Consider the following 25832-nt stretch of genomic DNA (forward strand, 5'->3'; position numbering starts at 1 on the left):
CCTCCACGTCGTCTTCTTACTGTGACTTGTTTGAGTCGCCACTAAATAAGAAACGAAGAATGAAAGACAGTAAAACTGAAACTAATAAAAACTGAACAGAAAAAACACTGATTAGAAAGAAAAATAATAAATTTGTTCGGCTGTAGGAGCACAGAGATCACTGCGCAGACACTGAGCTCATTATTAGGAACTTTAGTCACGTTTAATATGAACATGCATAATCTGGACGAGCGGATTTATGAGTGGAAATCAGAAAATAATTAATATTAGCTCAATAAAAACATTTAAAACACACCCTTAATAATAACTGGAGATCGTGACGTCATTACTTGCTGGTATGTGGTGTAATTCGTGAATCTTCCAGCAGATGTCAGCAAAGCCAAACGTTTAACATGTGGCTGCTTCACTGTGTCGATAACAGAAATGACATAATAATAATAATGGATTGGATTTATATAGCGCTTTTCAAGGCACCCAAAGCGCTTTACAATGCCACTATTCATTCACTCTCACATTCACACACTGGTGGAGGCAGCTACAGTTGTAGCCACAGCTGCCCTGGGACAGACTGACAGAAGCGAGGCTGCCATATTGCGCCATCGGCCCCTCTGGCCAACACCAGTAGGCGGTAGGTGAAGTGTCTTGCCCATGGACACAACGACCAGGACAGAGAGCCCGGGGATCGAACCGGTGACCTTCCGGTTACAGATACGCTTCCCAACCCTCCTGAGCTACGGTCGCCCCATGAATGTGTTGTTTATGGTCGACAGAGCGGGCGTCCACGAACTGTGGACAGATTTGACGCCTTATTTTCAATCATAACTGTAATTAATATCATAAAATAAAATGTTCAAACATCCTTTATCATCATCATCATCATTTCAGCCTCGGGAGTGGACGTCCCAGCAAATTAACTCATAGATCAAACCAGGAAGAAAAACCCTGAGAGCCCCTCTGACTCTACAGGCCTCAGTCAACAGGTTAAAGGTCAAAGTTCATGACAGCACAATGAGAAAACCTGACCCTGCAGGAGAACGCCTTTTCCTTTAATAAGAGCATGGCAGCACAGCCTGGGTTTGCAAAGCTGCACCAGAACAACATCCTTTGGACAGATGAGACCCGAGTGGAGACTTTTGTCCAGAAGATCAGCAGCAGAGAAGTGTCTTCAACACCTGACCTGCTGACCTGCTGCCTTGTTGTTCGTGTTTCCTCTGCAGCTCTGTGTGTGCATGTTGTACAAATACAGTTATGATTATGAATGACTGTCTCCACATGCTGAAGTCTTTTCGTGCACACAGTGTTGGTTTAAAAAGTTACTACAATATAAAAGTTGCTACAATAAAAGTTACTACAATATAAAAGTTGCTACAATAAAAGTTACTACAATATAAAAGTTGTTACAACAAAAGTTACTACAATATAAAAGTTGCTACAATAAAAGTTACTACAATATAAAAGTTGCTACAATAAAAGTTACTACATTATAAAAGTTGCTACAATATAAAAGTTGCAGGGATGTTGGAGACGTGAGCTCGCTGAGCGATGGTCCTGCTGCATATGATCTCCTTTAGAAGAAAGCGGGAGGACTGTGTTTGTTTCTGCTGTGAAGTTCTAACATGTGAGTGCACGGGGCGGACTCCCTGCTGCCCCTGCCGGTGGGCAGAGGAACTGCAGCTTCGTCCTGCTCAGAATCATTGGTCGGTGAAACTTCAGAAAGTTTCCTTCATTGTTTCAGGAGCTCCGCTCAGAGAAGAACAGCCGGGCTGCGAGCTTCCAGCCTGCGTGTGTGTGTGCGTGTGTGTGTGCTGCCTCTCCTCCTCCTCCTCTCTGAGTGTGTGTGTGTGTGTGTGTGTGTGTGAGGGGGCAGCTGGTCGCTCGGCTCTGCTCGGTTAGAAATGGCGCTGCGGGCTGCGCTGCTCTCCTCTCTGCTGCTGCTCTGCGCGGTTCGGCGGTTCGGCCTGTGCTGTCCGAGCCGCTGCCTGTGTTTCCGGACCACGGTGAGATGTATGCATCTGAACCTGGAGACGGTGCCGGCGGTCTCTCCGCAGACCACCATCCTGTGAGTACTTTCTCCCGGCGGAGAGCGGCTCGATCCGCAAGCCTGCGGAGGGGGAGGCCCGAGACACGGTCCGAGTTAGTGTTAGTGAGGGTGGAGGGGGACGTGTGCACACCGAGCCGTGCTGCTGCAGGTTCTGGGGATCAGAGAGTGCAGGAGAGGCGCTTTTAGGGTCTGGAGCTGGAGAAGAGGAAAGTTTTCAGCTGAGCTCAGGAGGAATCCGGTGGATCCACCTTAAAAGTCGATCTGTGAGGTCACAGGAAGCCTGCAGGTCTTTGAAAGAGGTCCAACCGAGCTGGTATGAAGCTGAAGTTAGATTCTTGGGCTTGTGTCCCCCTAAACTGTCCCAGCTGGTGTTTTAGGGACACATCAGCAGATCCTGGTGTTGCTTTTTGCTTCTTGTGTGTTTGCATTTGTACACCGGAGCCAATCAGGGGTCTCACACGTTTGTGTTCATCATATTTGTCTTTGGTTTGGCCCAGCGACGTTTCCAAAAACTGCAGTTATGTGATTGATAGTTTTTCTGAGTAGAACAGCTCTGACGCTTCATTCACTGTAAATATAAAATAAATATGAGAAAGATAAACACAGTGAGGGTGGGGGTCAGCTGATGTCCGGGTGGGCGTGGTCGTTTTTAGCTGTGACGTCAAAGATCTTTGCTTCAGTTTTTTATTGGAAATGTAAACATGTGAGTCATAGATGTGATTATTGTGCTGTGCTTTCATTCTGGGGTTTGTTGAGGCCTGAGCTCGTATCTGACGCTGAGCCCGACCTTCAGGCCGGGTAGGAAGGTTTGGCGTCAGAGTATTGGGCTAAAAAGTCCTCTGGGGGGGGACCGTTCCCTGCCCAGCTGTTCCCTGCCCAGCTGTTCTGTGAGAGTTCAGTTCTTCCTTGTTTATTGTTTATTGATTGTTTATTTGTTTGTTTATAATCATGGTCTCTGCACCTGAATCAGACGTTTTGCCATACCGAGCAGCTCCTCGCTGTTCGGTTGAGGACGGCCGTCCCTCAGCCCGAGTGTGGAGAAGAAGAGCCACGCTGGAAGCAGACTGCACAGAGCACGGACGTTTTTCCACGCTCTGACGGCCATTGTGGCCGGGCATCGGGAAACAGGAAGGAGCTGATGGTGGTCTCAGAATCTCTGCATCGAGCACGGCTGTCTTACAGCCTCAGCCAGGAGCACAACATCTGATGGAGCGTCCGAGGAGAAGGAACCACAGAAGGATGGAGAGGGCGGAGAGACAAAGACCTGAGAGAGTTTCAGTGGAGGGGGCGCAAACTCTCGCTCTGCTTTTAAAACTGAAGCCTCGCCTCGCACATCTGGATCTGCTCGCTTTGGCGTGTTTGGAGGAGAACCACTGATGCTGTCACGATGCTGCGTGTGCGTGCGGCCCCTCGTGGCGTTTCAGAGACACGTTAGAGCGGCGAGGATGAGTAAAAGAAAGATGAGGACGATTGTGAGCGGCTGTTGCCCTTCCCCGTGTTGGCTCGTTTCTCCACAGTGAACTCTGACCCTGTGGCGGGCCTCGTCAGCACCGACTCCCAGCCTGGATCAGCTGATCTCTCCCAAACCGAGGCCCTCACGCCCACAGCGTCCTCGCCGTGGCGTAGTGCGTCTCAGTGACCTCCCCTTCCTTCTCTGATTGTCTTTGGAGCTTTTTGTTGTTCATGTTTTTCTTCCGCTGCCTTGAAAGGGCGGAAATTCTCCGGCGTGCGCTGGTCAGCATGTCGCAGCGGCTCGGCTCAGCGGGAGAACACACAGCTCCACATCTGTCCGTCCCAAACATGTGTCCCTTTGTCTTTAAGCGGGCGCGTCATAGCCGGACTATAAATAGCTTCATCCAGGACAAAGGGGGCAACTCAGCCAGGCGTGCCAGAATTAGCCGTTCCCTGCCCGTCAGCCCTCGGCGGCGCTGCCCACAGACCCCAGAGGAGGATGGAGGAGGATGAATGCCCCCGTGAGGCCACCGATGAAAGGCCTGTTCAAGCGCCGATCTCAGCAGGAAGTCGCGCCTGCTGGTCGAGGTGTAAATGCAGCTCCCGTGTGCAGCTTCAATGCTCAGCACCGGTCATCGTCGCCGCCGTGTGTGAGGCGGCGAGCTCTTCATCTGAAACTCTTTCACAGTTCCTACCGTGAGCTGTGAGGTGGTTTCAGGACGAGCTCACAGCTGCTGCAGATTCTTTCTGACCTCCGTCTGTGGCTCCACAGGAACGGCGCCCGAGTCCAGCTGGCGGCGTGCCGTGGGAGGAATTTAAAGTGATAATATCACAGAGGTGGGAGATGATGCTTCACGTCAGCCCGCGCCTGTCCTGCTCAACTTTTACTACCTTGGTATTTTAGCTCTGTTCAGACATTTGTGATTAAAGTCTAAACATCACGTGCTGTCACGCGTGTTTATGTGAGTGACTGTTATGATGACGTCGCTCTCCACGAGCTCCGCCCGGCACCGATTGGTCTGCTTGGTGTGAAGGTGTGGGCTCAGCTGGAGGATGATAATGTTAGAGTCACAGAAGCTGAAGTTGATGATGTCATGTAAATATCAGGCAGAGCTGACTTTGTTTGTTTAGGCCCGCCTGATTCGATGATGTCACAGCCACGTCAGAGCGTGCAGCGCTGTGAGCGTCTGCATCATCCGGACTTTTTCACATTTAATATTAGACAAAGATAACTGAGACAAATACTAAGTGCTGGTTTATGGAGAGGAAAGATGATCTCTGTATGAAACGTCTTGTTGAATCTGGGTCACGACACAAAGACCTGGTTTTGAGCCCGCAGCGTTCCTGTTTGGCTCTCGGGCCTCCACACATGGAGGTTTGTGTGTATTTGTCAGCTGTGTCCTCTGTGGACGCCTGTTTGAGGCCAAACTGTGACTCACGGTCTCTGCATCTTCTCAGGGATTTGCAGCAGTGGGACGAAAGGTCCTGTTTTGCCAACATGGGGTATAAACTGGTTGTTTTCGGTATTAGTGGCTCACACGGGGATGTGCGCTGTGAGTCAGCTCGGCGTGCATTCGTGTCACGGGGTTGAGACACTGGTAGTGTCCTCTCCCCAAACGGAGGCCCGATATCTGCCTGCGTGACGGGCAGCGGCGCGGCCGCTGGAATGTGCTGCAGTCAGGGTTTGTGAGGCTCGGTGTCGGCAGGTGGAATGCGGAGCCAGAAATGCCCAAAGCTTTGCTCGCTCAGGCCGACCGGCCGAGATACAAACCGACTCCTTGGGTCTCGTGTCGGGGCACAAACCTGCAGTCGCTGAGGGTTTAACCTCGCCTCTCACCGCGCTGCAGGACTCCGCCCTGAAACTTAGAAAGCAGTTTTGAACTTCCTGTTATTATTGGAGTTTGTTTTTACTGGATTTTTGGTTAATTTGAACAAACATTTGCACAGCCCGGGCTCTCCGCTGGGCCCCCACCTGCAGCCACGCGGCTCATCAGTGTATGGTGCACGTCTGTGATTGGCTGTTTTGGAACACGCAGGCCGTTTGTGGATTGTGCGGGGAGCGTGTCGGTCAGTGCACGTGTGCAGGACGTGTTTTACTCCCAGCTTTAGCTTTGAGTTCTCTGGAGGTAGCTGTAACTGTAATCACATTACATCTTTTTGTAACTACACAAACCAACATGGCAAACATGGCAGCTCACATGTTGTGACAGGTCACATTCTTGTTTTTGTGACTGGAGTCTGAAGGCCGCAGTGATTCTTTCAGGTATTTAAAATAATGGGGGCGTGGCCTCCTGCTACAGGTAACACATAGAGGCTGAACTCAACATCCAGCCTTACTAGTCGTCTCCACGCAGGATGTTTTCCAGATAAATGTCACGGCCGTGTTTGGAGCTCCTGCTCTGCGAGGAGGCCGTTATGTACTCGTTTAACTCGGTGGTTCGCACAGGCCGCTGGCAGCTCGGCATGCAAAGCCGAAGAGCCCGCCGAGCACGGTGAGGCGCACACGTGGCCCTCAGATGCTGGAGGAGCTGGGAGGGAGCCAGCTCCGCTCACCGCCCTGCTCACGCCACATTCATAGAAACCTGAAATCCTCCCAGCTCAGCGTCAGATAAAAAGCCAGCAGGTCTGCGAGTCGGTGCCAGACGAGCTGCAGGTTGCTCGAGTGACCTGATCTGGGGTCAGATTACAGGTGCGTGCAGCAGCTGCACTTTCACACAGGACCGGTTGCTTTTGTCTGGGTTTGTGCGCCCACCAAGTCCTGCATGATAATTGGCTTTGCCTCGTGTTTGTGATCTGGACGCCGGCCACGTTGGCCTCGTTCACACCGCTCGGCTTCTGCTCCTGCAGCTGATGTGCAGCCAGACGGGCGAGAACGTCGGAGGCTCACATTTACTCACCTGTGCGGCTCAGCGGCTTCACCTGGCTGCAGTGCCAGACCTCCACCTGCTGCAGGCCCTGGTCTCATCTGTTCGTGGTCTTTGTGAAGCTGTGAACTGATTTCCTTTCTTCGCAGGAACACCGTGCTTCACTTCCTGCGTGTCTTTGACTGTTTATATGTCAAACGCATCACAGCAAACACAATGACTTCCTGTTGCTGTGGCAGAGAACTGTGAGTCGCATCATCGTGGAAATGATTCACAAATCTCAAAGAAAAATTCTGATTAGTCCATGAAACTGGCTCGGTTTCCATACCAACCCATCCAGGGTCACCGCAGACCTGCTGGAGGTCATCTCAGAATCTCCTCTGATTGCTGAGCGCGCTCAGAATGAACCGAGCAGAGCTGACGATGGTCAGGGTCAGAGGAGCGACTTTCAGAGGCTTGTTAGAGGACGGGTGGATGAACATATCAGCTGCGGTGATTGGCCGAGTCTGTCGGTGTTTCTTCCTCGTTCCTGCTGTTTTGCTCGTTAGTCGTTCCCTCAGAGTTGGTGTGATGTGAGGGGACAGACTGTGTGCAGGGTAGCATACGTGGATCTGTTTGAGTGTCTCAGGTCGTTTGACGGGAGCAAACTTAGAAGTTCAGCAGTGGATGAGATCAGGTTTTGCCTCCCTGCACTTGTGTTTGTGTACCTGAGTGTCTGAGTGAGCCTCTGTGTGGGAAATGTCGATCTTTTTCCACGCCTCCCTGCCTTTGCTCCCATTGTTGTTCATTTCCCTTCATCTGTGACCTGGGACGCCGTTCTCAGGCGTGCTGTTGTGTGGGAGTTAGCCTTGCTGTCTGCCGGTTCCTCGAGGCGCGGGACCGTAATGGCTGTTATCTGACTCATTAAATCAGCTCTGCCACAAATAGCATTAAAATGCTGCGTGTGGATTTCGGGCCGGCCTGCAGCGCTGCGTGGACGTCTACAAACACTGTTTACTGAGCGTGCTCCGCACTGTAATTTCCCCTTTGTGGACTGACTCACTCGCCTCCCCTGCTTTTCTCCGGTTTCTCCTCTTTCTAAACTATCGAGCGGCTCCAGAGACCGCCGTGCTCCTCGGGCGAGTTATTACATCCTGTTTGATTGTGTTGAGACAATTGAGGTTTTTTGCTTTCGTGCTTGCAGAAGCAGCGTCGACGTGCACGTCGCAAAGCTGCCTCCCCTCTCCGAGCAGGGATTAGATGTGGTTGTGGTTATGATGGATGGGCAGCGTCAGGCTTTGGCGCTCACGAGGGTTTCATTAACAGATCTGCAGACAGAACGAGCTCTGACACAAACACACGATCCAGCTGTAGGACAGCCAGCTTTCAGTCCGTCTCCTCCCGCTGCATCGGAGCGCTCGTCGGGCCCTGGGGGCCAATTTCACCGCATCCCGTCCTTCCAGGACATTCTGGTCAGCTGAGCCTCGACAGCTGATGCTTTAAACACACCCCGCAGACAAAGCTCTGCTGACCTTATTTAGCCTTCTCCACAAAGAGCCGCAGTCATGCCAGCCATGAAAGCGACTCGCACTGAGCCAGAATAACACCGCCACCGAGCAGGACGCGTTAAATCCGGTCCAGTTAACGACCTCACAGCCATCGGCAGCTCTGAGGGCGGGGTCGCATGTACGACACGGGCTTTTCAGACCTTCTAACAGAAGTTCATTATAAGGAGAGCTGCCTGATCCAGCACGTAACTCCCCCTCCTCCTCGTCCTCACAGCCGGGGGCGGTGTAGGCCTCGGCGTGTCTGGACAGAGCGCTCTGTGGGTACCGTACCTGCTCTTTCCTCGTGGACCCTCACGGCTCTGTCTTTGAACTGCAGAGCAAACCTTTGGTTTGAGACGATGCCTGTCCTCAAGTCTCCATTACATTTACTCACATGCATCACAGCACAACAACAGCAGGTGTTTGGTTAGACTACAGGTGATTGTCTAATATTCACACATTAACTATAAAAGAACTGAATAATTTCTGGGATTATTAGACGTGGTATATTTCCTTATTTCTGCCCTGGTAGGATGTAAAGCAGCGCTCAGCCCTCATTAAACAGCGGAGATGGAGGATGCTGCAAACAGCCAGGTGTAGTTCAGTTAAATAGGTGAAGTCAGAGACCAGACGGGAGGTCCTGCACCCGGCCCAGTCCCAGCTCTCTGGAGCGGGTCCTTTAAATATTGGCACGAAGGAATTTGTGAACAGGAATGCTGACAGGAGCCTTCAGTTTACCCAGAATGCACCTGTGTAGATTTCTTCAGTGGAACGGATCAGAGTTCAAGTTTAAGCTTGTGAATTTTCAGGTTTTTGGATTTCATAGGAAGAGTCTTTAGAGTTGGGGGGGCTGTCGGGCATGTCTGTCAGTTTGACTTCCATGACTTCCTCTGCCAGGTCGGCGGATACGAAGAATGCTGGGAGTTCTGCCGGGGAGGAGTTCTTCTAGAGGAGCAGGAGCGTTGATGTTTTCCTGTCTCGACTCTCAGCTCAGTGACGATTCAGCCTCGTGGATCCGTCCTGACGCTCGTGTCTCTGTGGCGCTGAAAGAACATCACGGCTCAGATGTCTCAGAGCCAAAAACACAACGTTCAGATTTCACCAAGCTGGAGGAACGGCGTGTTTTCAGCTCGTCGCACCGACGGCACGCTCGCTCTTATTAAGGCTGATTAGTGCCTGAGCTCATTACGAAGCCATCTGCTCGTTATCTTTGGGGCTGATGTGCTTTAAATCGGCCCTCGTGATTAAAGCTCGATAAGAGCATTCCTGCCACATGAGTAAGACGCCCAGACGTGCCTCAGGATGAGAGCGTGGCGGCTCTGCGGTGGACTTTATGGTCACTGTTCAGCTTTTATCCAGTACTTACATCCTGCTCTCCTGCATGTTTGATTAATGCAGCACAGCTTTGCATTCATAGGTTTGCTGATTTTGAGCCTTCATAGAAGTGCTGCTTATTCATTTAGCTTTTTATTGATTGATTGATTTTCCTCGTGCATTTTCTCTGATCGTCATTTGGCAAAACTCATTATTAAAAGCAGCATTTAAAACAAAGATCAAGGTCACGTTATTATTATTGATCTTTATTCATGCCAGTGCATGATTATTTATTCAATTATTCAGTGAAATAAATGAATGAATAAAGTCCAGGCAGACAAATAGAAGCATTTGTTTCTGTATTTATTAACTTATTTTACACAGATGCATAAAAATAAATTGTAAAAAGAAAAATAAATGACACAAATAAATAAAATGAGTGATATTATGTAATTTCTGGATCCTTTTCATGCTATGCACATAAACGGATGTTTACACTCAGGTCCATAAACACTTGGACAGACTTGGTTTTGTCTCAGTGAATTTGAATGAAACAGCTCAGATTCAGCTTTAATTCATTTGTTTACAAATGTGAGGATCACATGTTTAACAGTTCCTTCATCTCAGGGGCTCAGAAGTAATCTGACAACTTAAATAAGTAAAAATGTTCACGTCATACTTGGTTAAAAACCCTCTGCTGGCACTGACAGCCGAGTCTTAAACTCGTGGACATCAGCAGGTTTCCTGTCTGTCTGAACTCAAGTCAAGTGGCTTTATTGTCATTCAGCCATGTGCAGTGAAGCAAGACCGTGGTGCTACATATGACAGACAGTCAACACAGGACTACATAACCTGCAAAAATGGCAAAAAAACAAAACGAAGACGGCGCAACAGAAATGTGCTGTTTAGATGTTTTATGTAAAGTCCAGTCTTGTCTTTTTTAATATAAATCTCCCAGAACAAACTGGTCTAAATGGATAAATAAATGTTACGCTCGGCTCGTGTTCCTGATTATGAACATGCTTTCTTTTATTTGCAGAGACCTGAGGTTCAACAAAATCAAGGATTTACAGCTGGGTTCCTTCAGGCGGCTAAAGAACCTCAACACCCTGTAAGTGTTCTCCAGCCAGACGCACGAGCTCAGCGTGAGGACGAAGCGGAAAGGTTGACAGTCATGCTTCGTTCTGCTCCTTTCGTACGCGTGCAGGTCGGCTCGAGAAATTTAACGTCTCACCTGAGCTCGCTTTGTACCTCTGACCTGCTGTGGCTCTTTGCTAAGCTAGCACAGTACAGGCACTGACACTGAAGCAGAAAATTATCCTGTTTGTTTGTTTCCCCTCAGCCTCCTCAACAACAATCACATCCGGAGGATCCCCAGGGGGGCGTTCGAAGACCTGGAAAACCTCAAATATCTGTGAGTTCAGCCGTCACTTCCTGTGTTTGCTGTGTCAGACTGTTCTCAGAAGCTTTTCGCTCAGTCAGCAGAAAGACGCTCGTGCTGGAACAAGCCTCGCCGGGCGCTTCAGAAGCCGCGGACGGCTGAGGCTGCGTTACGGAAATTGTGCGAATGAAAGGCCTCCTTTTGTCTGATCCTCTGTACTTATGTGTCTGGACGCGGTGACCTGCAGGCACGGAGAACAGCAGGCGTGTAAAGCCTCGGGCTTGGCTTTGTGAGTCACGCGCGCGATCGTCCCGCGGCCTCAGCTGAGCTCGCAGCCGAGAGCTCAACTCGAGTGTCAGCGCCAAACATCGGAAACGTAACGCCATCTTTAGTTCCCCTGCTCTGATCCCAGATCAGCCCTGCTGACCGCGCTGTAGTCATGGAGATGATGGAGCCCAAGTGACCTGAAACATGTAGAACCCCCCCCAACAGCCGTTTCTACTCAGTAAGCCAGAGAGCAAACATACACATTCCTGAAATACATGCCCCCCTCCACACACACACACACACACACGCTCACACACACACACACGCTCACACACACACGCTCACACAGACACTCACACTCACACACACACACACAGACACACACACACGCTCACTCACACTCACACACACACACACACACGCTCACACACGCTCACACACACACACACACACACACACACGCTCACACACACACACTCACACACACGCTCACACACACACACACACTCACTCACACTCACACACACACACACACACACACTCACTGACACTCACACACACACACACACACACACGCACGCACGCTCACACATACACACACACGCTCACACACAGACTCACACACACACACACACTTTCATGTTGTAATGAAATCCTCAGCTGCTTTGATTACAGAGCTCACTTTAAAGCACAGTGGAGGTGAAGCACTGACCCTTTGAAGATGCCCCCCCCCCCCACACACACACACACACACTTCTCACCTCTTCACTTCCTTACAACCTCAGTACAGCACCTCCCCCCAGCACTCCTCTTTATTTAGTACTTCTTCAGCTCCGTCCTGTAAGCTCTCTCTTTAGTTCTTCATTTTGTTTTCTTTATTATGCATATGTGGAGAACCTGTGGAGAACCTGTGGAGTCCGGTCCCGACCGTAACCTGCAGTGATCGGTCTCTGTCATCACTGTGGGCAGGCTTTGGTCCACTCTTCTTCAGGTCGTGCAAGCTTACGCTGCCATGTTGTTTTAGAGAGAGTCTGAGGTCTGACCTCAGGGTGAATTTTTATGGGACGTCCACTCATGAGAGGATTGTGTGTTAACACAGCAAGACCTGCCAAAACCTGTGTTTTCATAGAGGAGCTCACGCTGCTGCTGCTGATGATGACTTTAGAGGTTGGTGCGCACCTCGATGGGTGTCAGTAGGTAGCGAGGTGCTTGGAGGGGGAGGTAGTGTGTTGTCCACTTTAGTGTTTAGGAGGCGTTTTACTGCTTCGTGCAGCAGAGCACATGAGAGCAAAGCTGAGTGCAGAGAATGGGGGGGGCAGCAGGGTGGGCCCTCATTCATGTTCTGCTATTAAACTCATGAGGCAACCGCGCACGCTCCCACCGCCGCCGCACTGCCAGCGGTCCTTACTTAGCGATGTAACACGTGCTCATTAGCTGTTAGCATAACCAGGACTGTGAGTCTGTGATGGAGGAGCAGGCGGACAGCTGGAGTCTGACAGGGTACTGGTCCTCCCCTCTGTGTCCTCCCCTCTGTGTCCTCCCTTCTGTCCTCCCCTCTGTGTCCTCCCTTCTGTCCTTCTCTCTGTGTCCTTCCCTCTGTGTCCTCCCCTCTGTGTCCTCCACACTGTGTCCTTCCATCTGTCCTCCCCTCTATGTCCTCCACACTGTGTCCTCCCCTCTGTGTCCTTCCCTCTGTGTCCTCCCTTCTGTCCTCCTCTGTGTCCTCCACACTGTGTCCTCCTCTCTGTCCTCCACACTGTGTCCTTCCCTCTGTGTCCTCCCTTCTGTCCTCCTCTGTGTCCTCCACACTGTGTCCTCCTCTCTGTGTCCTTCCTTCTGTCCTCCCCTCTGTGTCCTCCACACTGTATCCTTCCCTCTGTGTCCTCCACACTGTGTCCTCCCCTCTTTGTCCTTACTTCTGTCCTCCCCTCTGTGTCCTTCCTTCTGTCCTCCCCTCTGTGTCCTCCCTTCTGTGTCCTCCCTTCTGTCCTCCTCTGTGTCCTCCCCTCTGTGTCCTCCCCACTGTGTCCTCCCCTCTGTGTCCTCCCTTCTGTCCTCCTCTGTGTCCTCCCTTCTGTCCTCCTCTGTGTCCTCCACACTGTGTCCTCCCCTCTGTGTCCTTCCCTCTGTGTCCTCCCCTCTGTGTCCTCCCCTCTGTGTCCTCCCTTCTGTGTCCTCCCTTCTGTCCTCCTCTGTGTCCTCCCCTCTGTGTCCTCCCTTCTGTCCTCCCCTCTGTGTCCTCCTCTCTGTGTCCTCCCCTCTGTGTCCTCCACACTGTGTCCTCCCTTCTCTCCTCCTCTGTGTCCTCCACACTGTGTCCTCCTCTCTGTGTCCTTCCTTCTGTCCTCCCCTCTGTGTCCTTCCTTCTGTCCTCCCCTCTGTGTCCTCCCTTCTGTCCTCCTCTGTGTCCTCCCCTCTGTGTCCCCCCCACTGTGTCCTCCCCTCTGTGTCCTCCCTTCTGTCCTCCTCTGTGTCCTCCCTTCTGTCCTCCTCTGTGTCCTCCCCTCTGTGTCCTCCCTTCTGTCCTCCCCTCTGTGTCCTCCTCTCTGTGTCCTCCACACTGTGTCCTTCCCTCTGTGTCCTCCCTTCTCTCCTCCTCTGTGTCCTCCACACTGTGTCCTCCTCTCTGTGTCCTCCACACTGTGTCCTTCCCTCTGTGTCCTCCCTTCTGTCCTCCTCTGTGTCCTCCCCTCTGTGTCCTCCCCTCTGTGTCCTCCCTTCTGTCCTCCTCTGTGTCCTCCCTTCTGTCCTCCTCTGTGTCCTCCCCTCTGTGTCCTCCCTTCTGTCCTCCCCTCTGTGTCCTCCTCTCTGTGTCCTCCACACTGTGTCCTTCCCTCTGTGTCCTCCCTTCTCTCCTCCTCTGTGTCCTCCACACTGTGTCCTCCTCTCTGTGTCCTCCACACTGTGTCCTTCCCTCTGTGTCCTCCCTTCTCTCCTCCTCTGTGTCCTCCCCTCTGTGTCCTCCCTTCTGTCCTCCTCTGTGTCCTCCCTTCTGTCCTCCTCTGTGTCCTCCCCTCTGTGTCCTCCCTTCTGTCCTCCCCTCTGTGTCCTCCTCTCTGTGTCCTCCACACTGTGTCCTTCCCTCTGTGTCCTCCCTTCTCTCCTCCTCTGTGTCCTCCACACTGTGTCCTCCTCTCTGTGTCCTCCACACTGTGTCCTTCCCTCTGTGTCCTCCCTTCTGTCCTCCTCTGTGTCCTCCCCTCTGTGTCCTCCCTTCTGTCCTCCCCTCTGTGTCCTCCTCTCTGTGTCCTCCCCTCTGTGTCCTCCACACTGTGTCCTCCCTTCTCTCCTCCTCTGTGTCCTCCACACTGTGTCCTCCTCTCTGTGTCCTTCCTTCTGACCTCCCCTCTGTGTCCTTCCTTCTGTCCTCCCCTCTGTGTCCTCCCTTCTGTCCTCCTCTGTGTCCTCCCCTCTGTGTCCTCCCCACTGTGTCCTCCCCTCTGTGTCCTCCCTTCTGTCCTCCTCTGTGTCCTCCCTTCTGTCCTCCTCTGTGTCCTCCCCTCTGTGTCCTCCCTTCTGTCCTCCCCTCTGTGTCCTCCTCTCTGTGTCCTCCCCTCTGTGTCCTCCACACTGTGTCCTTCCCTCTGTGTCCTCCCTTCTCTCCTCCTCTGTGTCCTCCACACTGTGTCCTCCTCTCTGTGTCCTCCACACTGTGTCCTTCCCTCTGTGTCCTCCCTTCTCTCCTCCTCTGTGTCCTCCACACTGTGTCCTCCCCTCTGTGTCCTTCCCTCTGTGTCCTTCCTTCTGCCCTCCTCTGTGTCCTCCACACTGTGTCCTCCCCTCTGTGTCCCCCTCTGTGTCCTTCCCTCTGTGTCCTTCCTTCTGCCCTCCTCTGTGTCCTCCACACTGTGTCCTCCCCTCTGTGTCCTCCACAGTGTCCTCCCCTCTGTGTCCTCCCTTCTGTCCTCCACACTGTTTCCTCCCCTCAGTGTCCTCCTCTCTGTGTCCTCCCCACTGTGTCCTCCCTTCTGTTTTCCTTCCTTCTGTCCCCCCCTCTGTGTCCTCCAAACTGTATCCTTCCCTCTGTGTCCTCCACACTGTGTCCTCCCCTCTGTGTCCTCCCCTCTGTCCTCCCCCCTGGCCCCTCCCCCCTGTGTGGGCGTGAGCAGAGATCCTCACCGAGATTATGGCCTGAGATGGCGTTCCCATGAATCCTCCCGTAAATTCCAGTGAAGAATGAAGGTTTTCCTGCGGGAGAACAAATTCTTCCTGATTTTATTACTGTGATAAACTCAGCTGTCGAGCTAAAGGGAGCAGCCGTGCTGTGGTTCTGCTTCCATGAAAACGATCACTACAACAACAAAAGTCCGATGAACGCAGCACGGGGAGACTGACCGACACCGTGAGTCAGGCAGACGTGCAAAGAACAGCTCGTCACGAGTGGACTGAGGAGGGAGGTGAAAGGTCAGGCAGTCATTAGCTCTTATTTTTCGTCGCATTTCTTTCACATGTGCCACGGAGAAAAAACATGCACATGTCAAAGGTCGTGCAGCACAGGAACAGGAGACCTGACAGGAAGCTGTGAGAACCAGCACAGCTCCACTTCCCCTGCCTGTAAAATTCTCCACGAGTTCGTGTTTTTAAGTTTTCAGGTGAAAAGTCGTAATGCTGTCTTAAAAACACGATCGTCTCACCTGAAGCTTGAAGCGTTTGCTGCCCCAAACACTCACCTGCTGACCACACCTGTCCATGTGAAGCAGGACGGGCTCTGCCCCCGAGACACGTCTGAATACTTCTACAGACAGCAAACGTTTATCCTTTCTGTGTGTGTGTGTGTGTGTGTGTGTTACTAATGATGCTGATTATCTCTCCTTCCAGCTATTTGTACAAGAATGAAATCCAATCAATTGACAGACAAGCATTTAAGGGGCTTGTCTCTCTTGAGCAACTGTAAGTGACCTACTTCCTCTTCCACCTTTTCCTTCTGCTCGCAGCACCGCTCCTCCTCCTCCTCCTCCTCCTTCTCTTCTCCAGCTGTAAATGCCTCCACCCCCTCCCCCCTTCCTGAAAAACAAACACTCCATAAAGCCTGGCAAAGTCTCCGTCATGTGACGTATTATCTGTGAGCATGTTCTTGTGTCATGACTGCAGACTTTGCAGGTGTCATGTTTCCCCCACAGTGTGCTACGCCCACCCTTCATCCACCTTTCTGCTGCCACCGTGCATGCCGTGACTGCAGCCCCCTCGCAGCTGCGCTTGCCTCCCGTGACCCTTTCTGCATGAGTCACCAGTGTTTCCCCCACAGCTGCCCCCCCACCTCTAACACAAACCGAAGGATGGACTCCGCCTGTTTCACATGCACTCGTCACAGTTCCTCCGTTGGCCCTCGAGGGTGAACGTCGTTAGGTTTACTGAAGCCGGATCACAAACTCAGATCCCGACTCAGTGTGCGTTCTTCAGATCAGCTGATCTGAGCATTAACAACCACATGTACTGTGAAACCTGGACACGAGTGGGGGAAACACTGGCTTCATGCCGTGCGGTCAGGATGGCGGCGACGCTGCGCCCCTCCCTCCTGTGAAGCTTGCAGCATGAACTCACCTGCGCTGCTGGGACGTCCAGCACGGCTGCTGTGGAGCAGCGTGTCTGCGCGCCGAAGCCTGACTCGCTTCTGCAGAAACAGCTCCTGCTCTGATTCGCTGTAAACTTGCTGTTTCTTTGTGTGAAATCTGCATCGTGTGTGTTTAATCTGTGTGATGCAAATCCTGCCTGTCAGAAACACGTCGAGCGCCGTAAACCTGCATGTCCGACAGACGTATGTGTGGCTGTACACGAGGTTGTAAATGTGCCGATGATCTGCTGTTAGGCTTCTGCTGCTCCATCTGCTGAGAAACTCAGTAATCTGTGAGGAGTCTGTGACTCACTCTTCTTCGCTGCAACAGAGAACAAACGGCCAATTCACCAAGTGCACTCCAACATCTGCTTTGAGTTTCACTGCAGCGTATATGTGGGCTTTGAGTTTTAATGGTCCTGCATCATCGGGCGACGCATGCCAAAACCCGAAGAGTGGCCCAACACCGCTGTTCGAGTTCATCAGCGTGCCTGCGGTTTGTCAGGGAATCGGACCTGTGACGACACCGGAGCGAAGAAACCTCAGGGCCGAACGCGTCACAGCCCAGAGAGCCGCGGATTCACGAGTTATCATAGCTGATCACCGATGACATCAGCCCGTCGGCAGGCGTGATGGGAGTCGCGTATCGGTGACGGTTTTTCAGTCAAATCTAGAAAAATGACATTTTAAAACGCCCATAACATCATCGGTAACTCCACCGTTTTATGTCATCGCTGTAGCTGAGCGTGCTCAGACGGAGAGTTACTGATGTCCCCGTGTACGCGAGGGTGCCTGGATCGTCATCATCGTAATGTTGGATATCACGCTGTAGTGATGTCATAGTTTTGCATCATCACCCCCCACCCTGAGCGCCCCGTTTTTTAAATTTTTTTGCTGAGTGGACGTAAACAGTTGCACAACTATGACATCACAGCAGTGTGACTGTGCACTTGAAACCTCGACAAACATGAATTGTGATGATCCACAAACCAACACTGGGACATCAGGTGACTCGGACGCAGTACAACGATAGCTTGAATGAGCAGTGATAACCTGCTTTCAGCACTGACCTGTGTCTGAGTTTCTCCTCACTCTGCGTTTGGTTCTTTGTATAAAAGTGAAACGAGTCGCGCCTCAGACAGCGACAGTAAGCTCCTCCCTCTCTGAGTGTCGGAGGCTTCGGCAGAGCTGACAGGCTTTCGCGTCACGTTCGAGGAAACGTTTCCCTGAGTTAAATATTTCCAGCTCGTCTGCGTTTGTTTGGTTCCCGTAGCAGCCACACTGGGATGGTTCTGAAAGCGTGACGATACCGTCGGTGCGCTCGTTCTGGAATCAGCTGACGGATGTCTGGAGGTGTTTCTGTTCTAAACGTCTGCTCCGCTGCTCTGACCCTCGCCCGGCTGAACCTCACAGCTGTTGGATTTGTTTACCCCGCTCTTGTATATGAGCTTCCTTCTGTTTGCTTTCCAGTAAACAATCAGCGTCCCTGCTTTTCACTCAGAATCAATGATAGAGTCACGCAGACAACGGGGGTGTCCAACTGCAGGCCTCGAGGGCCGCTGTCCTGCAGGTTTCAGACGTCTCGATCCAACACAGCTCAGTTAAATGACCTCGTCTCTAGAGGCTGGTAATGAACTGATCATGTGACTCTGGTGTGTTGACCCAGGCTGGGAACTAAAACCTGCAGGACCCCGGCCCTCGAGCCCCCTGCTGTAGGGCCAGATTTACTAAAGACTGCTTCAGCTTTAAAAAGTACTTCTGTGATTTACAAACGAGCGTCGGTGGCGTTTGTCCCTCTGTAGCATCTTCATGGTTGCAAAAGTAAATCTGGCCCTGTAGCTTTAAGATAAGAGCTGGTGAAGCTCGACAATAAGATCACATAATCCAGTTTTACTCTGCTTTGTCTACATTCTGCTCTCTTCTGCAGGTACCTGCACTTCAACAACATCGAGTCTTTGGAACCAGAGTCCTTCACTCATCTACCAAAGCTGGAGCGACTGTAAGTTCATCCTGCCTGAGCATTCACCAAAAGCTTTTCCGAACTGTAATTTTAAGATCCGTAGAATAATAGAGCCACCGGTGCGACTGGATTTACTGTGACAGTTGATAGAAACCAGAAAGCAATAACTAGCATGATGTAGTTGGCGGGGAATGGAAGGAATGGCTCGGAAAGAAAGAACGGAGAGGCTCGCGGAGCCCAGATCTGAATTTGAAGCAGATACATGCCAGGAAGCGCTCGAACATCCTTCAGCTGAAGGAATGTGGGCTGGAAGAGCGCTCAGACATTTCACTGATGTCAGAGGCTGCAGGACGTCGTGCAGGGTTGGTAGCACTGTCGCTCCCTGCATGTGTGTGCTGCAGGGTGCTAAGCCCCTCCCCCTCCACACACACACAGTTTCAGGACCTCGACTTTGGCTTTCAGTATTTCTTCAGCAGTTTTGAGGCAAATCAAGTGTGATTATTTTTCCCTGACCAGCTTTGACCATCAGTATTATGGGATACATCCCAGTTTAACTATCCTGCAGCAGTGCACTGCCTGTGCTGTGCACACTGTAAGCACCTCCTTACAGTGTAAACGCGGCGCACAGACGTGTGCCGACTTTCAGGCGTGACGAGCGATCGGCAGCAGGTGTCCTGATCTCTTTCACTGTTTATGAGCCAGCAGGGTTTCCACTCCTCCCAGTCTACTGAGTAAAGGAGAGGAAGGACACCTGCTGCACGGGGAAAAAAGCTGAGGGTGGAAGTCCCAGGTGCACACTCCGGTCATGGTTGGGAAATTTCTCTGCGGTCAAAGCATCGAGAGAGAGATGGAGAGCAGGATTCTGTGAATGGCGTTCCTGAGGGCGGGATGGAAGATTAATGTCATTTTGTGTTATTAAAAAGCCAAAAGTCGGGGGAAATGTGTTTGGCCCGAGACTCGTGTAAACAGGAAAATGTTTTCGTGCCTGCGTGTTAGTCAGCGCGAGTCATCATCTGGGAAAACGATCATATTTCTTCTCCCATCCCAAAAGATGCTATTAAAGTCAAATATGTCCTGTTATTAGTCGAGCAGATCGATTTTGGGACTGTGTGATCCCTCAGAGTGTTTCCTCACTGAAACGACAGATTCCTGCTTGACGACTGTGATGTTTTTCTGCCTCTCTCAGGTTTCTGCACAACAACAGGATCACCCAGCTGGTGCCGGGAACCTTCTCTCATCTTCAGGCCATGAAGCGACTGTAAGTGGAAAAGACAAGCTCACAAACACATGCGAGAGTCTGTGCTCACTATCAAACAGGCGTGTTTATCAGTTAGATGCCATGAAACTGCAGCGAGCTGTTCTCATGCTCGCCTGCAGCGCGCTGTTCTCACGCTCGCCTGCAGCGCTCGCCTGCAGCGCTCGCCTGCAGCGCTCGCCTGCAGCGCTCGCCTGCAGCGCTCGCCTGCAGCGCTCGCCTGCAGCGCTCGGCCCTCCCACAGCTTTTCCTCCCGTTGAGCTGCAGCAGATCTGAGTCCATCTGAGACGTCGCTCATATAAATGACTCCATTTAAGAGAATACGAAGTCTTTAGAGTTTGTTCTTTTCTTTATTTTCTGTCGTGTCTCTCCGGCTCACGAGTAAGTGTTCATAATAAACACATTTCTGTGAATCCTCCTGAGCCACAGGATCTACATGATGTCATTAGGAACAGGCATTCTTACGTGGTCACACAGCCCCGCCTACCGCTCTGCATATTTTCCTGGGTAATAACGATGTCATCACAGCATGTTTGTGTGTCTCAGAGGACTCTGATTACCAAACAGAGACTTCCTGTTTGGTTTAGTTACCAAACAGGCTGCAGCTCTTTGATTGCAGACGTCACGTTGTGCCGCATGCCGTTTACAGCGCTGCCGCCATGTTGCTTTTGTGGAGCCAGAGGTGACCAGATGATGCAAGCAGACATGTATCTGTGTCCAAACAGTGAAACTGGAGCTGCTGTTAGTACAGCAGCGATGTTATTGGTCACATGACATCGTTAAACTGCTCCAACAGCACAGACACTGCTCAGAGGTCCTGTTAGCAGACACCTGTGTCACCAACCACCTGTCAGTCAAAGAGGCCACGCCCCCAGTTTGCAAACTTTAAGCCTTATTAAAATTTAAGCAGACTGACTCACTGCTGGAGCCCCTGCTGGATGCTAGAGGTACTGCAGCTGGCTCAGAGCGGAGGAGTTTGGGCTCAGTAATCATGAGCAGGTGGAGGAGGCTCCACAGCAATAACCAGGTTTCCTTTATTACTTATGAATGAGTCTCAGTCATTTGTGAAGATTTAGATTCAAATAAATATTCGAAAGCCTCGTCCCTGTAAAACCTGTGCTCACGTCAGGAAGGGGGCGTGTCCAGTGTGAGGGAGGGTTTACTGCTCATCCAGACTGCGGGCTCCGTCTATCCACACATGCCCACTTGTCTCTGTGTTTCTGTGTGTGCAGGCGACTGGACTCCAACTCCTTGAACTGTGACTGCGAGCTGCTGTGGCTGGCCGACCTGCTGAAGCAGTACGCCGAGTCGGGCAACGCTCAGGCTGCTGCCACCTGCGACTACCCGAGCCGCCTGCAGGGCAGATCGGTGGCGACGCTCACCGCTGAGGAGCTCAACTGCGGTACTGAGAACATCACCGAGCGTAGCTTTACTGGCATTGATGACAGAGTCAGCTGTGTGTTCAGTTTTACACGTCGTAAATGGCCCACCTGTCAGAGGCCACGCCCCTAATAATGAGTTATAGAAACAGTCTCCCCCCATCGACTGGCTATAAAGTGGAGAAGTTACAGCTGTGTAACAGCAGCTGGACGTGCAGCTTTTATTCCTGGTTTCCTGAACGTCTCCTCTCGTCTCTGCTGGCCAAAGGAAGCAGAAAGCGTCAAGACTTTGGAGCCTAACAGGAAGTCATGCGTTACACACATCCACTTATTTTTATAGCCAAACTCTGCAAACTCTCAGACAGCCCCCCAGCCCCCCTCCCTGCAGGTAAGCTGAGACACACACAGGTGTATCCTCTCTTTGTGTCTGCAGCCCCCACTTCCATTCTTCACACACCACAAACAGTCTGAGGGCGAAGCGAGCTCAACGTGTCTGTGGGCCTGCGTCAGCCCACCAGCAGCTGCTGAGATGGGCTGATAGCTGTGTGTGTGTGTGTGTGTGTGTGTGTGTGTGTGTGTGTGTGTGTGTGTGTGTGTGTGTGTGTGTGTGTGTGTGCGTGTGTGTGTGTGTGCGTGTGTGTGTGTGCGTGCGTGTGTGTGTGTGTGTGTGTGTGTGTGCAGCTTGAGAAGTGTTTAGTCTGGTGTGAAACCATCATGTTAGTATATTTATTTATATTTTATTTAAAGTTGTTTCATCAGTTAACAAGTGAACTCTGTAAAGTTTCATTGCAGCCGTAAAACAAAAGAAGAAGAAAATCTGTTGAGCTGTGTCACAGAGAGGCTGCTTCAGCTCAGGTTGAACTGCTTTTCCTCGCTCGTCTGTGTCCTGATGTTCACCCGGTTTTATGAGCAGCTGTAAATCACGCCGTCTCAGTTCTGCGTATCCTGCGGCCATGGCTGCACGCTGAGCCGGCTGGCAGCTGCTTGTGTCTCCGCCACATTTAAACCTCAGCAGCTAATTCGATGGCCCCCAAACGTGCCCGGGCCTGCTCGGCATGCCCTGTCTGGAATGTCTGCCTGAAAACATGGTGGAAGCCTTTCCACGCCCTCCTCCCCCGCTGGCCAAGCGAAACCCTGCACGGTGGGTGGAGGAGATGTCAAAACAAAGCAGTGGCTGGAGGTGAAGTGCCATCTCCTCACACGAGCTGTTCCTGGTGTGGACACTCGCCTCCTGTTGGTGGAGATAAACAAGAGGGCGGTGTGAAGTGTGTGGAGGAGGGTTTCCAAAATAGTCTCCTTTATGACCTAAATAATGACCAAAATTGACGAAATGAATCCCCAAACCAGCATATCTGTAACCACGAGGGTCGCCCCCTGGTGGTCTGTGAATAAAGTGCAGCTTTAACTTCACTTTTCAGATCTGGACGTTCATATATCATCCCGCTTGTGTTTGGGAGCTTTGTGTCTGTTTGTGCTTCAAAATCAGCACAAAGTCTCCTACCAACCAGAAAACAGGAAAAAATGAGGCCCTAATATTGAACCCTGGGGGACTCCTCCACTGGTCTCCATGTGCAGCTGCTGTAGGATCATTCTCCGCTCTGTGGGTCAGAATGACGATGATCTTTGAACAAAAAGCCTCATGAAGTTTGCATCGTCCCCGTCTGACCTCCCTCTGGATCTGGATTTTCGCCCTGATATTATTGAGCAGGTTCAAAAAGACGAGACAGACTCAGCAGAAGCTCGAGTCTAAGAAATCCATATGAAGAGACGTGATGCTGTGTGCTTGCTTATACATTACATCTGTTTCCTGTCTGATCTTCTCCTGCAGAGGTTCCCAGGATCACGTCGGAGCCTCACGATGTGGACGTGACGTCAGGAAACACCGTCTACTTCACCTGTAGAGCCGAAGGCAACCCTAAACCACAGATTATCTGGCTCAGGAACAAGTAAGGCTAAACATCCTGAACTAAGGACGGGTGGGTGGGTTAACATCGAAACGCATCGCACGCATTTACGAGCTCTGCTTTTTATCGGTGCGTCTTCCTCGCAGCAATGCGCTAAACATGCGCGACGACAGCCGTCTGAACCTGCTGGAGGACGGGACGCTGATGATCCAGAACACCAGGGAGACGGATCAGGGAGTGTACCAGTGCATGGCCAAAAATGTGGCCGGAGAGGTCAAAACGTCCGAGGTCACGCTGCGATACTTCGGAGCTCCGTGTAAGTGTGCGCTCCCGAGCCCGTTCACTGTGACAGCCATGAAATATAACGATATCCCATTGAGACGTTTAAAGACGGTGAAAGGGAGCGTTGTGATTGTGGTGTTTGCACCGAGAGGTCAGAGGTCAGCAGGTCAGGCGTTACAGAAACATTCACAGCTACAAACTCTCAGCCACACATACAGTCTGATTTAACAAACAGGAACCAGTTCATTACTTATTACTAGTTACTTCCTGTCAACGCTCCAGACTAATTAAAGTTACTGTTTGCGTATCATCTTCACACTGATGTCAGTGAAATGTAGGTGCCATGTTTTTCATGCACTCTGTGCAGCTAAAGCTGTGGATGCAATGCATTATGGGATGCAGTCCTGTTTTTTTTCATTTCTGTTTATTCGTTCATGCATTTTATGGTCATGATTGATGCTGAGGCTGGTTTCTAAACGCTTTATGAAACATCAGTGAGTTTCACATCTGGTAACCAGAAGAATCAAAGATATCGTTTCACTTTCATCCCAGAACCAGTGTGAAAAACGTCAGTGCACTTCTGTATATGTGAGGGGCTTTTATTGTGAAAAGGAGCAAAAGGAAGAAGCCGTGTGTAGAATAACCAGGTTTCCTGTATGGATGTGGCAGCAACAGCAAGTCTGGAGTTCATGGCTGACTTATTTAACCTGCATCAGATTATCTGTCATGTTTCCATGACAACGGAAACTACAGCTAGCTAAACTGGTATTAAAGTTGCAAAGCTTTGGGAAAAGGCTGAAACCACATGAGAGCTAAAATCTGAGCTGAAGGTCACGGCCAGCCTGTGGGAGCAGCTGTTGTGCATTTCCTGTCTCTGTGTGGCTGTAAACCTCAGGTCTGTGTACACACTCTGACTCCACTGTAATCACTGCCAAATAAGGGCAGGGCACTGCTGCGTGCCGTGACACACGGGGATGGTTTCAGAGTGGCATCATCGATCCCAGCACGAGCTGCCGCTTCACATCCTCAGATCTTTATTTTAGAGAAAGTGAGGTCACCACCGTTCCCATGTCTGCTCCTCCAGCACGGCCCAGTTTTGTGATCCAGCCCCAGAACACGGAGGTCCTGGTGGGGGAGAGCGTGACCCTGGAGTGCAGCGCCACGGGCCAGCCGCAGCCTCGGGTGTCCTGGACGAAGGGTGACCGCACGCCCCTGCCCAACGACGCCCGCGTCACCATCACCCCCTCCGGAGGGCTCTACATCCAGAACGTGGAGCAGGCTGACGGAGGACAGTACACGTGCTTCGCCTCCAATAATGTCGATACCATACACGCTACGGCGCACATCATCGTACAAGGTAAGTCGATCGATGACAGGTTTGGGTGCTGTGTGCCTTTGATGACCAATTAAAACGTCATTTCCTGCTCTGCCTGCAGCGATCCCTCAGTTCACCGTCACGCCGCAGGACCAGCTAGCCCTGGAAGGCCACACGGTGGATTTCCCCTGCGAGGCGACTGGCTATCCTCAGCCCGTGATCGCCTGGACTCGAGGGGGCAGCCCGTTACCCTCGGACCGCCGTCACGTGATCCTGCCCTCCGGCACGCTGCGCATCACTCGGGTGGCGGCCCACGATGAGGGCCAGTACGAGTGCCAGGCGGTCAACCCCGTGGGCACCACGCGCACCGCTGTGCAGCTCAGCATCCAGCAGAGAGGTGAGGAGGGGGGCGGAGCTCTAGGCTCTAAGAGCAGGTGGTGCTTAGATGAAATATGGCTGCCAATCACAGGCTGTTTGTTTGTGGAGGTGGAGGGGAGGGTGGGAGTGGTGTGCAGCGTTTAAGTCACAGCTCATTGGAAGGTGTGTGTGTGTGTGTGTGTGTGTGTGTGTGTGTGTGTGTGTGTGTGTGTGTGTGTGTTCTGCAATGACAGGCCTGGCGTGGCACAGGAAAACTCGGCAGCCTGTAATCCTGAGGTGACGCCATGTTTTTCCATGTTGTAATGCCTGTTAACACGCTGCAAAGTACCAGTTGCGTAATGGTTGCACACTGGGGCACTGTGTGAGCGCACAGCTGTTTCATGGAGAAGCCCACGTAGCGAGCGTGAAGTGACACGAGCACGAACAGGAAAAGGCTGTCGGGATGCAGCGGTGCAGGAGTCGGCCTCTAAAACTCTGCCTCGGAGTAAATCTCTGTGCGACCGCAGCTCTCAGATCGATCCCTGCACGTCCTGACCGCTAACGCGTCAACCGTGCATAAAGAGCAAAGATAACCTCATGGGTCAGAAGCACTCAGGACGCCGGACGACCGGCTCCAACCTGGAGACCGAACCGGAGTTTTTAAAAAAAAAACGTTTTTCTAAAACACGGCACGTGAATCATGAAAGCGACGGGAAGTTTATCCTGTAGGATCAAGCCGTGTACAGTTTTTAAACACGTTTTAAAACACATTCATGTTTTATTAAAATGGTAAATGGCCTGTATTTGTATAGTGCTTTTTATTAGAATTTATTATTAGAATTTATTAGAATTAAGAATATCTGTTTGCAAAAATATATATTATAAATATAAAACATAAATATTGGAAAAGACCTGCAGTACTGTCAACGACCACCGGGGGGATGCCTGCAGAGGTGACCTGTAAAAATTAGACCATCGCTCAAC

General features: G+C 51.5%; 1 protein-coding gene across 2 annotated transcripts in view; it reads left to right on the forward strand.

Annotated features, from left to right (window-relative positions):
* Positions 1-1689: 1689 nt before the first annotated feature.
* pxdn (peroxidasin) overlaps positions 1690-25832 on the forward strand; it is a 39191-nt gene continuing 15048 nt past the window's right edge. The window contains exons 1-11 of one of the 2 annotated variants that reach the window (XM_087832827.1): positions 1690-2059; positions 10237-10308; positions 10540-10611; positions 15664-15735; positions 18324-18395; positions 19543-19614; positions 20844-21013; positions 22819-22936; positions 23041-23210; positions 24261-24533; positions 24613-24888. In XM_087832827.1, coding sequence (XP_087688953.1) covers positions 1896-2059; positions 10237-10308; positions 10540-10611; positions 15664-15735; positions 18324-18395; positions 19543-19614; positions 20844-21013; positions 22819-22936; positions 23041-23210; positions 24261-24533; positions 24613-24888 — 1531 coding nt within the window. In that variant the 5' untranslated portion in view covers positions 1690-1895. The remainder of the gene's footprint in view (positions 2060-10236; positions 10309-10539; positions 10612-15663; positions 15736-18323; positions 18396-19542; positions 19615-20843; positions 21014-22818; positions 22937-23040; positions 23211-24260; positions 24534-24612; positions 24889-25832) is intronic. The other variant, XM_087832828.1, reaches the window with a different exon arrangement.

The sequence above is a fragment of the Neolamprologus brichardi genome, chromosome 19 (assembly GCF_056152115.1).
Source record: "Neolamprologus brichardi isolate AB-2024 chromosome 19, ASM5615211v1, whole genome shotgun sequence".
NCBI classification, from domain to species: Eukaryota; Metazoa; Chordata; class Actinopteri; order Cichliformes; family Cichlidae; genus Neolamprologus; species Neolamprologus brichardi.